We start from the raw sequence: 16,264 nt of genomic DNA, 5'->3' as shown, positions 1-16,264 counted from the left end.
GGTGAACTCTCCTAAAAAAATGGAGGCAGAGAAAGACTCTGGAAGAAGATTGGTGTGTAGCTTTTTTTTTTTTTCCAAATCTGTATCTGGTATATGATAGATCTATTTTTTGTTGTCGTTTCTTGCTGCCTTTTCTTTCCTTTTCTGTATTTTGCAAGAGGACCGGAAAAAAATATAATAAATTGCATGCAAAAGGAAGCAAGCAGCTTACTCCTCCAGTCCCTTGTGAGGCTCAGAGTCTCAGACACTTAAGTGGGGAGGTGGTAGCGGGGAAAGGCGTGGAGCGGGGCTCAGCGGGCTCGGGGTTCGCCCGGAATCTAGGGGGCTGCGGGGCCGGGCGCTCGGCGGTGGAGGGAGGAGGCAGGGGATGCGGGGAGTGGTGGGGGAGTCTCCTTAGGAAGTGAGTGTGCGCGCGCGCTTGTGGGGAGATGAGGCAGCTGCTGGTGCGTTTTGGGGTCTCCGATGGGAGCTTTGTGGCGGGCCGTCTGCCTCTCCCACTCCCAAGCCCCGAACCCTCCCTCCCACCTCTTCTTCTCGCACTGGCGGGCGGTCGGCGGGGGCTTCAGCCCTTCCATTTCAGCTTTCCAGCTTCCCGGGTAGCTCGGGGGCGGCTCCAGTCTTAGAAATGCCGCCGGCCCCCGGTTCCGGCTTCCCGGCTTTGCCGCCGCGGCCGCCAGGGCTGCTGTTAGCGCCGAGCCGGGAGCTGCGGCGGCTCCTCTGGGGCCTACAAATGCCCCGCCAGCCCGTGCGCCGAGCCCCCTTCGCGGGTTACATAACCAGAGTCTGGGTCGAGTGAGCAAAACTCAACACTTATCGAGGGTGGGGGGCAAGGGAGAGTCCCTTAGATATCCTTTCCATGGCCTCCAAAGATGCAAGAGGGGAGTGCCCTGTATAGGGCGCAGCTTGACCCTGGGGGTGCGGGCCCCTCTAGTTATCCTGATTTTCAGCATCTTTGGCATTTGCGCAAAGTTGTTCAGGTCGCAATGGTGGGGTGCAGGGGGCGCGCGGCTTCTGCACCTGTTCGAGCTGGGCCCAGGGTGAGAGGCGACCCCCGGATCCCCCAATAATGTCCCGGGCTCTCTGGTTTGGGTCCCCGCAGCGCCCGATTGACCGCCAGAGATACGACGAGAACGAGGACTTGTCGGACGTGGAGGAGATCGTCAGCGTCCGCGGCTTCAGCCTGGAGGAGAAGCTGCGCAGCCAGCTGTACCAGGGGGACTTCGTGCACGCCATGGAGGGCAAAGGTGAGACGCCCCCTCCTCAGGCCGTCCTCCGCGCCGCGGCCCGAGCGCACGTGGGGAGGGAGCTGCCGGTGGCTGGGTTCGTATTTCGCGCCCGCGTCCCCCATTCCAGGGGATCCGGTGACGAAACGAGGCCGAGCACTGGGGGGGTGGGGTGGGGTGGCGAGGGAGGAGGGCAGTCGAGAACGGGGGCCGGGCATGGGCCTAGGCCCGGCCCGCGCCCACCACCAGCCCCAGGGTGGGCAGAGCCAGGGGGCCGGCGGACAGAGGGACCTGGGGACAGACGGGCGGACCGAGGGAGGGCGGGTGCGTCGCATTCTACCCCTCCCGGAGCCGACCCAGCTCCTTGCGCACGAGGGGCAGCCGGCTGTCCCGAGCGGGCTGGAGCACCCCAGGGGCATTAGGGTGAGGGTCCACCCCCCAGGCATGAAGACTCCCAAACCCCGTGCCATTTCGGGCCCTGCCAGTTAGGGCCTGGCTCTGGGGACGCCCCGGGTCATTGAATGACACCTCCTCAGGTCAGCTGAGCCGCATCACCTTGTGGGCTTTGCCAGATTGGAGCAGGGTGGGTGAGTTGTTGGCTGGTCCCGCACTTAAGCCTGAGGCCTCTAGCCCTGCAGCCCTGCCGGTTTGAAGTGGGGACTGCAGGTAAGAGGGTTGTCCCCACCTCAAGCTTAAGGCTGTCCTCTGGCAGTTTGAGGTGAAGACTTGGGGCACCGCTCTGGGAAACAGGGTCTTTTCCCAGGCCTGAGGCCTTGAGAGGTCTGTCCCTTTTGTGTGCCCTGTGGTTTTAGAGCAGAAATTGGAGAAGCCTATGGAGTTTTGAAGTGTCACCCTAGCCTGAGACCTTTAGGGCCTGAATTTCTCCCTGACCCTGGTACTAGCAAGGTGTCTGGGGGTGTCTTCCAGATGTTGCGTTGATGCTCTGACTTGGGTCTCAGGCCCACATGGCCGCTGGTTCTGCCTGTGGTGTTGGGATTTTAGATTTGCCTCTGCCTACTTATGCATATCACTATGCCCTTCTGAGGCCTGTAAGTTCATCCCCCCCCCTCAGATATTTGGGCTTCCTTTATATCACTGTTTCCATTTTGTTTATCCACTTTCCGCTTTGGAAAACTCTTCCATCCCTTAGTGAGCCGATAATGGGAAACGTCTCCGGCCTCCAGGTTCCGGTTGAGTGGCTGGGGCTGGGGGGTTAGTCCCTAGAAGAGACAGTCCTGGCTTTGCATTTTTGAAGTTTCTCTTTTGTGCCCATTGCTTCCTGGAGCGCTTGGCTTCCGTGGTAGGGGGTAGTTGTGGGGGGAGGGAAGAAGAAATTTCTTCCAGCTTGCCAGGTCTTAAGAGCATTGCACATGGGGGTGGACAGTCCAGGGGTCTAGTCTCAACTGCATTTAAATTTCCTTACCACAAATGGGATTTTAATTTCTCTCCTTTCTTCCCCATTTTTATTGAGTCCTTTGGCGGATCCTAGGAGAAAACAGTATGCATCTCTTCCTGATTGTTGCTGAGGAATTCTCTGCCCAGGATCTCAGAGTGTTTTCTCAGGCTCATTTGAGGAAGTCGAAGCTGACCGTGGGGGTGGACTTTGGGTGTATGTGTGTATTGGGTGGGGGGGTGGGGTGGCAGGTTTTCAGCAAGGGATATTCCTTAAATCTGCTGTCCAGGCTCCTTTCAAAGAAGAAGGCTCTAGGGTTTTTGGCTGTTAATTCAGATCTCACTCCAAAACTTGAGGGAGGAGCTGAGAAACAGAACGAGCCCTTAGCCTGGATTCAAAGTAGAAGCTTCTTAAACTTCTCTGCCTTTAAATCCTTAGGAATCCCCATTCACTGGGAGCCCCTGGGGATCTGAGCTGCTAAGGTCAGGGCTTTCCCCAGCTCTGGTTTTGTTCTCTCTCTCCTCTGAGCAGAGTTGCCTTGGCCTCCCCCAACCCACCCCCACCCCAACTCCCCCCCACCCCCAAGCTGCCTTGGTGAGCTGTTTCCTTGGGGCAGGGGCTTCAGTGGCCTGGGGTCTCGTCCATCTTCCTTCGGACCGGCCGGCCAGGGAGCGCTTGTGCCCTTGTGGATTGGTTCACTTACCTGAGGACTTGAGGATGTGAGGATTTATCTCCGCCTCCCTCACCTCCATATTTAGGGATATGGTTGGGTCAGATCCTTTGCTTTGGGGAGGATAGAAAATAAGGCTTCCTTCATTCTCCAGGGCTTTCGATAAGGATGTTGGGGGTATCCACTAGACAAATGTCAGTCAGATAGAAAACTGCCCTGTGAATTTGCTTTAGGCTGTACTATGCCCCCTTCACACGGCCTTCTCCCGGGGAAGCATCCCTCTCAGTTATCCATCTGAAGCAAGTGTTGTGATGGCTGCAGCAGAATTTCACTATTAAGACAACAAAGCTGTGCCCAGTTCCCTAGTTATTTTGGCACCAAATACACAGTTTCCAGGGAAACCGGCTTTCCCCCTCTCCCCTTCACTATGCAGGATATTACAATAAGATCTTCCCTGATGCTCAGCTACAATGAGAACCCTCCTCCCAGCCTCCTCTCTGGGGCTTCAGATCCTCCCAGGTGGCATTCTTCAATTTTGCAGTTCCTTTACTTTCTGAGCTCGGCCCGGGATGTGTTTCTCTGTCTGTCCCTCCTCGGCAGTGCTGGCTGGGGCTCTTGCTGTGTGGGGCTCTTTCATGAGTCTCCCTCCCCAACCCTCGCTGGCCTTGGGCTGTTCATTGACAAGTTCTGACCCGTGGGGCATGCAGGGAATGACTGAGTAGGTAGAGGAGCTGATAGTTGGCATGGCTTCTCTTGGCCTTTGCCTAATCTACTTCTTTGTCATTTTCCAGGGAGCTCTTGCCCTTCGAGCTGGTCCCTGCATCTAGTGTAACCCCTGCCCCTTTCTTCATCGTTTTTCTTCCCCTGACCAATGGATCGTGGTTCATTTGCTCCTTCCTGACTTAACCAACCTATTTTCATTCCAACATCCAAACAGATTTCAACTATGAGTACGTGCAAAGAGAAGCTCTCAGAGTTCCCCTGATATTTCGAGAAAAGGATGGACTGGGAATTAAGTAAGTTGCTGAAACTAATCGCTTATTCCCCTGTCACCTTCCCAAAGACAGTTTATAGCTCATGATGGATTTCTTCCCCTCTTTGCCCTTCCTCTCATCACTGAGAAGGATCTTTCTTCATTATTTGGGGATAGTATTAAAGCCTGACAAAGGGGAAAAACTCTCTAAAGGTTAGATCTTGATTTTTGGAGAATTTGGGCAAAGGGGACACAGGGTACTTAAACAGTGTGAGCTTTTTTCCCTGATCCACCCAGTTACATGCAGTGACTTCCTAAGGAGAATTGTGCCCTCCTCCCTCAAATCAGGAAACTGAGGTGGGGCTTGGGCTGTGAAGGGACTGGCCAGCCTCTAGGCCCAGAGGCAGGACACTGACACACATATTTTCTGCTCAGACTCCCACTGTGTGAGAAACCGGTCCTTTTCTGTGAGGGGCATGTTTCCCAGGATGCCAGGCCTGTCTCCCCATTCTCCTCCTGCTCCAGCACCTGCCTCCTCACTGTCTTGTTTGGTTTACATTCTCTTCAAGTGCTGTCAGGGGTCCAGGTGGGGGAGAGATCTGGGAGGCAGGCTGGAAGAACAGGTTTCCGCCCCTTGGGCAGGGGTGGGGAGGCAGCTGTGGGTGTCATCACGACTGGCCCGCCTCCCAGCACTACTTCCAGGCTTGCCCGAGAGTCTATTCCTATGAATAGAAATTAAACCTTCAGCATCATTGTTTATAGTGAACATAACCACAGCCATTATGGCCAGTGATGTGGTTTTTTTTTTCCCCTCTTAAAGGGGCCCCTCCCAGCCTCTGTACAACTCCTTACAGAGAGTATTTTCTAGAAGAGGAGCCACAGAGAGGGCTACCCACCCTGAAAGAAAGCTGGTGTTTGGATGCCCAACTCTGGCAGTTACCCTTGACAGTCTTCACTGGAAATGTAGGGTGGACAGTGGATGTCCCATTCTCTTTTCTGTAGCAGTGATGAGTTTAGGTGTCGGGGACAGTGAGGGGTGTGTATTGCCTATGATGTGAGGAAGCTGCTCCCTGGTTCAGCAGTGACCCACCCTTGAGGCACCAACTGGTCACTACCCTCCCTTTGAGTTATCTTATTTTGGGTTCCCAACTTGTGAACGAGGGAACCCTCTTAGGAAAAGTGGCCTGCCTCTGCCCCCATTGTTGGGTCCGACTTTTGTTTCTGGCTTCTTACCAGATGCCTGTGTTCCTCTTTTTGCAGGATGCCTGACCCTGATTTCACAGTTCGAGATGTCAAGCTCCTGGTGGGTAAGTTGCTACGTGTGTGTGAGCGCGGCTGAGAGATGCTGAAGGAGGAAGGAGGAGCAGGGAAGGAGGCCTGTACCACCTGCCTGTTTAGATTTTTAACTGCCTCTGAAAAGAAACTCTCCATGGGAGGAGGCAGGAGCAGGTGTGAGCTGCAACCGTCTCATTCTGGAGAACAGGTCAGATTGCAAAGCCATAAGAAGCTGTGTCAGAGGGTGTTTGCCAGTGCAGTTTTATGAGGCTGATTTGGACCCCAGCCTCCAGCTTGGGTGTCAGCAAGGCAAGCTTAGATCTCCTTTGCGTTTGTTTGTGGGTTGCTGGGTAAACACTGGGTGCTGTGTGACCCCTGAAAGACTTTCAGACTTTCAAGGGGAGGGCTCGTTCTTCCTGCTTCCTCAGGGTTCCAGACAGGTCTGGGGCGGGGCTTGGCGCTGAGGGCCTAGCAACTGCTGATTAACTCCCTGGGCGCCTGCAGGGCGAGCGATCCCTTAGCGCTCCGGACTCCTGAGCAGGTAGTGGGCCACATTTCAGATCTTACGGGAAGTTGTTCAGTTCTTTCCAGAAGTGTTTCTCAAGTAGCTTCTTTTTTTTTTTTAATTAAAAAATTACTTATTGATTGATTGATTGATTGATTGATTGGTGATGGGGGAGATAATTAGATTTCTTTCTTTCTTTCTTAATGGAGGTACTGGGGATTGAACCCTGTGCACGCTAAGCAGGCACTCTACCACGGAGCTCTACCCTCCCCCCTCAAGTAGCTTCTATATGGCAGGTTAATTCACAGCTGTGGGCATGACAGGCAAGGTCCCTGCCCTCTTGGTTGGAGCGATAGCCAACAAAGAAGTAAACAGTTTTGTAAAAAATAAATCTTTTCAGTGGGCGAGAAGGACTACGAAGAAATAAAGGAGGGTCATGGGGTGGAGCTTGATGGAGTGGTCGGTGGGGGCCTCTGGGTGGAGGTGGTGAGGACTTTGGACAGAGACCTGCCTGATGATAAGCCAGCTGTGGGAAAGAACGTTCCAGATTGAGGAATGGATAAGGGCAAAGGTCAGGAGGTGAGGCAGGAACGGAAGGAGTAAGGGGGAAAGTAGTAGGAGAGGTGGGAGAGGTGTCAGGGGCCTGGCCCTGGTAGGGCCTTATGGGCCCTGGTGGGGATTTGGGGCTTGACTCCTAGTGCAATGGGAAGCCGTTGGCGGGTTTTAAAGTGTGGTGAGAGGGTAGCTTTGTGATCTGATTATTTTGGGGGGAGAGGGAGTCCAAAACATTTAAAAAATTGAGATAAAAGCATGTACCATAAAATTCACCATTTAACCATTTTAAAGTGTGCAATTCGTTGGTTTTTAACATATTCATAATGTTGTGTAACCATCACCATTAACTAATTCCAGAACATTTCCATCACTCCCAAAGTAAAGCCTGTGCCTCCCAAGTCCCCTCTCCCTCCTGCCCCTGACAACCACTAATCTGCGTTTTCCCTCTGTGGGTTTGTCTGTTCTGGACATTCCATAGAAGTGGAATCATAATACATGGTCCTTTATATGTGACTTCTTTCACTAGCATCATGTTTTCCCGACTCATCCGTGTCGTAGCCTGCCTCAGTACTTTTTATGGCTGAATAGTATCCCATCCTATGGATAAGCCACATTTTCTTTACCGTTCGTCAGTTGATGCACATTTTGGTTGTTTCTACTTCTTGGCTTTTGTGAATATCAACGCCGTTAACGACTATTTGTGTACAAGTTTTTGTGTGAACATACATTTTCACTTCTTTGAGGGGTATATACCTAGGAGTGAAATCGTTGGGTCATAGGGTAACTATATTTAACCTCCTGAGGAACTGCCAGGCTGTTTTCCAGAGCAGCAGCACCATTTTTCATTCCCATTGGCAACATAATGAGGGTTCTAATTTCTCTCCATCCTTGTCCACACTTTGATGCCAGCCATCCTGGAGGGTGTGAAGCAGTGTGATCTGATTTAAGTTTTATAAAAGGCGGCTCTAGTGGCTGTGTGGAGGATGAAGGCAGCTGACCGGTGGGTGTGTGGATGATCCAGCCTGAATTATTGACCCAGAGGTGTGTTAACTCAGAAGGGAGGACTGGTTGTATAAAAGGAAATGGTGCCGTTGACAGATAGAGGGATCTCAGTTAATTGGTGAGGGCTTCCTTGCTCAGGAGATAGATTTTTTTTTTAAACTGGATTCTAGAAATGCTGAAGGAAGTGGATGTCAGAGCAGAAGGAGGCAACCTTCCAGCAGTGGGCGGAAGATGGGGCAATGGACCCCATAAGTCAAGTCTTGGCATGGGCGACTCTCCTTGGTGCCTCAGTCCAGCCCCAGCCTTTGTTGTTGGGGCTCAGCTCTCCTCTTTGACTGGGTGATTTGGGGCAAGCTACCTAACCTGCTTAAGCCTCAGCGCATCTGCAAAATTGAGCTCAGAGCAGAATCTGCCTCAAAGAAAGATCCTATGAGAATGAATGAATGTGTAGCATTATGCTGGATGATGGATGCTCAGTAAAAGTTCCCCATTATTATTCTAATATCAGGTTGTGGATCCGATGAGATTCTCTTTATGAACAAGGATTAAAGCCAGATTCTCAAATCTTGGGTTCAGACAACATCACAGGCTTAATTTAATACTGTTGGCTTTGACCCTTTAGAGGAATTCTCAAGCCCTTTGTAGTTTTGTTATGCTCTGGTTGTGTCCCGGCTGCCTCTTCTTCCCTTGAGCCTCATTCTTCTCCTCGTGATAGCAGGAGGAGTCAGTTAGATGTCCCCAACGTCCTTGCCAGCTCTCGAGAAGTCTAGGGTGGCCAAGAAAGTGGGAATAGTAATACTTGCAGCCTGTGTCTCTTGGCATTTCTGTGATGACCAAATGGATCATCACAACGGTGAATACATAGGTGAATTGTGAAGATACCGTGGGCTCTGGGACTGCAAGGGATGCCTGTAACTGGTTAGCACGGGGTAGCGTTATGCCCTTTTTAGTCTCGGAGAGTGCACACAGGCTTCTGGAGAGTGGTGACAGGGAACATTTGTCATAGTGACGTAAGTGACAAATGTAACTCAGCCTGCCCTAAGCAAAACAGAATTCATTGGTTTATGTAATGAGTGCAGGATGTGACCTTAGGCACATCTACAGCTAGGTGCTCTAAGAAGATTTCAAGAAGGTGGCTCTTACTTTTCATTTTTGCTTCTTTTTTTTGCTTCCTCTTTCTGCTTCATTCTCTGACAGGTTTCTCTCTATGTCGTAGCGAAAATGGAGAGCCGACATCTCCAGGCTTCCATACTGCCGGCTCAGTCCTCCTTCCCAAGTCCCTAGTAATTCCATTAAATGTCTCTGATTGGCTCTGGTAGGCTTAGCACAACCTCATCCCTGAGCTGGTTGTGGGGTCTGCCCAGCACAACCATGTGGACTGGGAGTGGGGAAGGAGTGATTTCTCCAGGGTTACTGGGTGACGTAAACATGCCCCTAACACAAATGGGAGTTCTGCTTTGGAGGGCAGGGTATGGGGGAGGCTGGACCATCCCTCGGAATTAGTGTGGGATCTCAGCCTCTGTCTTCCAGCCTCTTGCCCCCTCCCCGGGCCCTGTCTCTCGGGCAGCGGCTGTTTGAGAAGCGAGTTGGTGCGCGGCCAGCTAACAAGCCACAACTTGGGTCTACACAGACTCGTCTCTAATGTCCTAAAATTGGGCTTTTTTCTCTCAGCCCAATTTACCTGCCCACTGGGAAGACAGGCACCTCACTTCTGTTCTGAGCTCCTCACTTGTGAAGAAAAACAAAAAATAGCATTTTCCATTTTGATGACACTGTACACTTAAAATAAAAACTTTCATGGAAGTCTAATAGACATGTAGAAAAGCGCACATATGGTAACTGTATAGTTTGATTCATTTTAGCAAATTGAACACACCAGCATCAACTCCCCTTGAATTGCCCTCCAGTCACTACCCTCTGCTGTTACCCTGACTTCTGACAGTGGGGATGAGGTTTGCCTGTTTTAATACTTTATGTCAGTGGAATTACGCAAGATGTCTTTCCTCTTTTGGTTTCAGCTTCTTTGACTCAACTTTGTGTTTACAAGATTTATCCATATTATTGTGTGTATTTGTAGATGATTTCTTTTCATTGCTATATAGTTTTCCATTATATGATTATTTCAAGATTAATTTATTCATTCTGTTATCAGTGGACACTTGGGTAGCTGTCAGTTTATTTTTTATTTTATTTTATTTATTTTGGGGGGTAAACAAAGTTTATTCTAGGAAGAGCAACTCATTGAAAGATAAAACCATTTTAAAATTTACATATATGTACTGTTCTCTAAGAACAGTTTAGAGCTTTAGCTTTTCAAACTTAGATGTTATTAAAGGAATAAAGCCAAATAAGAATCAACAGACTGTAGTAATCCAGTCACAAAGGATAGTCAAATGTGCTTACACATATGCAGTGCAGGGGATCAATTATCTAAGTTATAAATAATAAATAGATAGTGTGCTTTTTTTTTTTTTTTTAGATTCCACATTTAAGTGATATCATGTGGCGTTTTTCTTTTTCTTTCTGGCTTACTTCACTTACAATGACGATCTTGAAGTCCATCCATGTTGCTGCAAATGGCATTATTTTATTGTTTTTTTATGAGTGAGTAGTGTTCCATTGTATATATACGCCGCATCTTCTTTATCTAGTCATCTGTTGATGGACAAGCTGTCATTTTAAAGCTATACGCATCATGCTGGTGTGAACGTTTGAGGCGCGATTGGTGAACAAACGGATGTGTTTTCATTGGGCATATACCAAGAGCAGAATTGCTTGGGTCATAGAATTTGCATATGTGTTCAGTCTTACTAGATACTGACAAGTAATTGTCCAGAGGGGTTGTTCTGGTTCTGATTGCTCCACATCCTCCCCAAGAGTTGGTGTGTTCATCCTTTTCATGTTAGTCATGCCTCCATGCTGGTGGGAATACAGTTCTATTTCATTGTGTTTCAGTTGGCATTTCTCTAATGACTATTGGAATTGAGCTCCATTTCTTATGTTTATTTGATATTTGGGTATCTTTTGTGAAATGTTTGGTCAAGTCTTTTTTCCGTTAAAGATTGTCTTTTATTGGTTGTAAAAATTTATCAGTTTGCTAGGGCCACCATACCAAAGTACCACAGACTGGGTGACTTAAACAACAGAAATTAATTTTCTCGTAATTCTGGAACTAGAAGTCCACGATCAAGTGCCAGCAGGGTTAGTTTCTTCGAAGGTTTCTCTCCTTGGCTTGTATCGACGGCTGTCTTCTCCCTGTCTTCATGTGGTCTCCCTCTGGAGTATGTGTGTTCTAATGCCCTCTTGTTATGAGAACACCAGTCTTACTGGATTAGGGGCCACCCTAAAGACCTCATTTTAACTTAATTACCTCTTTAAAGACATTATCTCCAAATATGGTTACATATTGTGTTACTCGGGGTTAAACCTTGAACATACAAATCTGAGGGAGGGGGGCACAATTTAGCCCATAACGTAAAGGTTCTTTCTATATTCTGGGTGTGAGTACATATTCCAATATTATCTCCTACTTCGTGGGTTGCCTTTTCCCACTCTTTAAGATGTCTTTAAATGAATAGACATTCTTAATTTTAACCTAGACCATTTAACTCTTCTTGATATATTAGTTCATTTTGTGTCTTGTCAAATTAAGAAAATTTTGCATAGTCCAAGATCACAAAGGTGTTCATACATTTTTCTTGAAAAGCTTTATTCTTTGAAGTCTCACATTTGCATTTGTAGTTCATCTGGAATTGATTTTTGAGTTTGGCATGAAACAGGGGTCAAGATTCTTTTTTTTTTTTTCCTATCTGGATATCCAGTTGATTGGTACCATTATTGAAAAAATGCCTTCTCCATATAGCACCGAAGTGCTGTCTTTGTTGTGGATCAAGTGACTGCATTTGTGTGGGTCTGTTTGATGCTCTAATCTGTGCCCCCCGTCCCCCCATCTCTGTCCTGGATAGTTCATGTAAGAAGATTGGGATATCTATAGGTTGGGAGTTGAGGGGATAGGGAAACTGGGGAAGAGATCAATCTAGTTGTCTCTGAAGATGCTTTAAACCCTCTGAGAAAGCGTATCCACAAAGTGCAGGGTCCCCACTCATTGTCCATACTTAGGTCACTGAGGATTGGGAGGGCCCATGGCTAAGGGTGGTTTGCGTATTATCTCTTTATTGTATTTTTCTCTAGTGAGGGTACCCAAGCCAACCGAAGCTTTCTTTAGCCCCTTTTCTTGAAAAAATTTTCAAGACCAGTCACTGTATTCAGTATTCATTTATTCATCCAATTTTAGTAACAATCACTTATCTTTCACTGTATGTTTGCCAGATGACCTCATTTTGTCCTCACCAATAATCGTATAAATTAGGTGTTATTGTTCACTTTTCCAGATGGAGGATCTGAGGCTCAGAGGGAGCTGCCCACATAGCTAGTGTGCAGCCGAGCCAGGACCCAAACCCGGCCTTGGGTGTTTCCAAAGCTCATGCTTTTGCTCTGCGACTTCCTGCTCTGACCCTAACTCTCCCCCATTCATCCCTCCCTCTCGAATTTACTGGGTGTCTGTGTTGTGTCTGGCCAGAGGTGAGATGCTGGGGTTAAGGAGACTCCTGAGATGGGCTCTGCCCTGGACTGACTGTGTTTAGGGAGAAGACTAAATTCTCACTCTTTAGAAATCAAAGGTGGCTGATTTATCCCCAGACCTTTTTTCAATTTTAATTATTTTATTTTTATTAATTTTTTTCTTTAATTGAAGTATAATTGTCTTACAATGTTGTGTTAGTTTCAAATATACAGCAAAGTAAGTCATATATGTATATATATATATTTTCAGATTATTTTCCATTATAGGTTATTACAAGATATTGGCTCTAGTTCTCTGTGTTATACAGTAAATCCTTTTTGCTCATCTATTTTATATATAGTAGTTTGTATCTGTTAATCCCATGCTCCTAATTTATCCCTCCCTCCCTTCCCAGACCTTTTTAAAGTTGGTTTAAAATCCATAGACTTTAAAAAATTTTAAACTCTGAAAGAGTTTTTAGAACTCTTTTGGGCTTGCTTTCCCATTTCACAGGTGGGAGAAAATGAGGCCTGCAGAGAAGTGACTTGCAAGTTGCTCAGACGGTAGAGGACACATCAGATTCAAATGTAGGTTTGAATTTCAGCGATTGGGGAATGATGCTTGTAACAGAACCCAAGAGGGAATGTAGACTTGGGCGGAGGCATAGGTGAGTTCAGTCCTGGCCACACTGAATTTGAGCTCAGGAGTGACGTGAAGGTTGGACAGATAGGTGAGGGAGGCGTCCACCAGGCAGGAGAGAGAAATGCTAGCAGGGTAAGGTGCGCGAAGTCAGGAGAGCTGAGGGCCCCGGGGGAGGCGAGCTCACTGGGGCTCAGTTATGTTCTGCGGTATGTTTTCTCTCTAAGATAAACACCTCCCTCGCTGATTTGTTCTCTTTCCCTTTTCCTGAAAATCTAGCGCTCTAAAAACAAACTCTTAAAAAATAACAACAGTGAAAAAACAACAACAACAAAAAACAAACTCTTCATGGTGTTAGGGCCTAGAGGAACCGTAGTTGCTTCTGCCCACTCTTTGCCTAGTAAGAGTCACTCCCCTGTGGGGTAGCTCCTTAGAATATAAATCATAGCATTAACTACTGTTTATTGAGATCTTGTAAGCAAGTATATTTCCTGTGTTTTTTTGTCTGATCCACATAAAACCCTAATTATCACTACCCCCATTTTATAGATGTCAAAACTGAGGCTCGAGTGACTTGTCCATAGTCAAATAGCTAGTGTGTGGAAGGGCCGAGATCTGAGCCTGTATTTGACTGCAGAGCTGTTCCCTTAACTCCTGCACAGTTCTCTGTGTCTCCTCATCCAGCAGTCTTTGTTTTTGTTGGCTTGGGTGTCTTTTGGATTTTCTTGCCTGATTGGGTTCAGCCCTGGTTAGTAAGTCTGGGTTTGTTCTTCTTATGCCTAGCAGGGTCAGAGTCTTGAGCCAGGGCACAGAGGACAGCCTGGCACAGGATCTGTCTTGGGTACAATTTTTAAAGGCGCAAAAGTGAGGGGGTCAGAAGATCTTAGCGCTTAGGGAAAACCTGCAGACCTTTGCCAGCACCCTTGTGTTTCACCAAGAGGAAACTGAGACCTACATCTGGGAAGAGATTTGTCCCCAGTTGTACAGGGACTCAGCCATACCCTGCACCTTTAATTTGGGACAGTGTCCTCAAAAGGATCCCTGCTTTTAAGTTTACAAAGTGCTTCCAATAATTCAAGCCACTAGGGAAGGTCATAGTATCTCCACTTTACAGATGAAGAAACTGAGGCCCAGAGAGGCTCAGGGATCTACCTAAGGACTCACTGCTAGGAAGCAGCGGAGTGGGATTTGAACCGTGACTGTTGCTTTTGCTAATGAACACTGCCTCTGTGGGGTGGACAAGAAGATGCCCCTAAGGTGCAGAATGAAAACCCCATCCAGAAACTTAAGGGTGATAGAGAAGGTTCCAGAGCTATGATGCAGAGCACTTGTGTGCACTTTCTGAAGAGCGGGCTCAGGGAGTTTGGGGTCAGTGCCCGTGCATGCTTTATATTAGCCTCCAAGGTGACTTTCCACAACCTCCTCCCGGCCCCGACCCATGGCTCTCAGAGCTGACTGATGGAGCCTTCAAAGCAAGGGCCATGGGGCCACGGATTAATTTCTGCAGCTGGAATTTGTTGGGTGTGTGTGTAGCCTGTGAGCCCAGAAAACTGGAGACCGGGAGGGAGGAGGAGGCTGGGGAAGAGAGGCGGGGAGGGGGTTGCCAAGCTGTGGGCCTGCCTGGGGACTCCCGGCATCACTCCGATGTGGAAAATTTCTCCTGTAACCCACTAACTTCAAGGGCCTGAGTTCCAGTGCCTTGAATCCCTTGCAGGCCCCCAGAGACACCTTGTCCCTGTTACATGCTCCAGGGGTGGCTAATCCCCAGAACTTGGGGTGCTGCATTCCATTTTTAGCACCGATCCGTCCCTTCTGTCCCTTTGGAGCACTTGCCCCCTCCCCTGGGGCTGAGCTTGCTGCTTGGACCCTGGGTGCTTAGGCCCAGCTCCCCTTGGCCGCCAGCGGCAGGCCAGACTGGGAACCTGAGAAGAGGGAGGCTCGGTGCTTAATCTCCCAGCTCAGACGGAAAGGGACTGGCAGGCCTCAGGTGTCCCCGGTGACCCCTCGGGCCAGCCTCTCCTTCTCTTCCCTCTTTCTCCCACTCCCCCCAGCTCACATTTAAGCGATATGGTCTGAGTATTTAAGAACTAGGCTAAAAATCTGCGTCAGCCCTGTGAGAGGACCTGCAGGTGACCTAACCCAGTGGTCTTCAGAGGGAAATCCCGGGAATCCAGACCTGCATTCTGAGTGCCTCCCCCTTCCCGCCTCGGCCTGAGCTGCTTGTTTTTATTTATGTATTTGGCTCTTGTCAAAGCTTCTGTTTGAAGGAAGAGTTCTGTGGCAACAACAACAACAACAAAAGATAAAGGTCAGCTTCCTCCTGTCTTTATGTGTGGAGACGCTGAGGCCCAGAGCAGGGACAGTAAGGGATGCTGGGGCTGCGCTCAGTGCAGGGCTCTTGGCACCGTCCCAGGTGCCCCTGAGGCTCCCACCGCTCATTCCGGGGCCTCTCGTGGGCTGTCGTTGACTGAGGAACAACCAGCCTGGTTCTTCAAGTGAGAATAAAAGAGCTCAGATGGGGCTGTGGCCTCAGGGTCAAAATGAGGATGCCTGAGAAGTCCACATACGGGGGAGAAGGAGCTCCCCTTCCCTTTCTATCTGATTGGGATGCCTGCCCTCTTCGTGTTGAGTCTCGTGGCTCTTCCTAAACCTGCTCAGTGGCTTGTGGGTAAGTGTGTTGCAGACCCTACCATGTGCCAGGCACGGTGTTAGGCTCTCTTACACTGAAGGGCCCATTTTACAAGTGAAGACCCTCCGAGTCTAGTAAGGGTGAGTCCCCTAAAGCCATAGAGCTAGTAACAGAACTGGGATTTATAAAAGTACTTTTGCTTGGAGAGGACTTTAAGAAGTGACAAGAGTAGACAGAAAATCTAATGCACTCCTGTGTACCCATCACTCAGCCCCAACGCTCGTCAGACTGGGGTCCTGCCTTTTCCATACCCCCATCCACTTCCTCCTCTCCTGCAAGATTTGAAGCATATCAAGACATCATGCCATTGTGTCCCTAAGATTTTCCGTATCTATCGTTCCAAATGAGAAGGGATTTTAAAAAATGTAATCATGATAGCATTATCACACCTAGCCTTTTAAAAACTAGGAACCTTAAAAATGAATTTTAAAAATTCCTTAAAGTGAGTAAATATCCCTATTCATTGTTCAAATTTCCTATGGTTTCATATATAACATAAATGTTACTTTCTTTTTTTTTTTTTTCTTTGACAGTTGTGTGGGTCTTAATGTAAGTAAGTTTCCTACGTTGTGATCGGTTGAGGTGCCTTTACGGTCTCTTATCATCTCTGGGCTCTCCCTCCACCTCCCACCAATCTGAAGGAGTTGGATTGTTTGACCTGTAGAGTTTTCCGTTGTCTGGATTTTGCCAGTAGCATTCCCTTGGAGTAATTTAACGTGCTCTTCCATCCTCTGTAGTTTCTGTAAATTGGTAGTTGGATGTACATGCTTGATCAGATT

General features: G+C 48.4%; 1 protein-coding gene across 1 annotated transcript in view; it reads left to right on the top strand.

The window, feature by feature from the left end:
* The first annotated feature begins 413 nt into the window (after positions 1-413).
* Positions 414-16,264, top strand: part of KDM2B (lysine demethylase 2B) — a 106,193-nt gene continuing 90,342 nt past the window's right edge. The window contains 4 exon segments of the mRNA XM_064481248.1: positions 414-443; positions 1,100-1,244; positions 4,224-4,302; positions 5,520-5,566. Coding sequence (XP_064337318.1) covers positions 429-443; positions 1,100-1,244; positions 4,224-4,302; positions 5,520-5,566 — 286 coding nt within the window. The 5' untranslated portion in view covers positions 414-428.

Source organism: Camelus dromedarius, chromosome 31 (assembly GCF_036321535.1).
Source record: "Camelus dromedarius isolate mCamDro1 chromosome 31, mCamDro1.pat, whole genome shotgun sequence".
Classification (NCBI taxonomy): domain Eukaryota; kingdom Metazoa; phylum Chordata; class Mammalia; order Artiodactyla; family Camelidae; genus Camelus; species Camelus dromedarius.
Note: the sequence above shows the minus strand (reverse complement) of the source record. Positions and strands in the feature narration are given on the sequence as shown.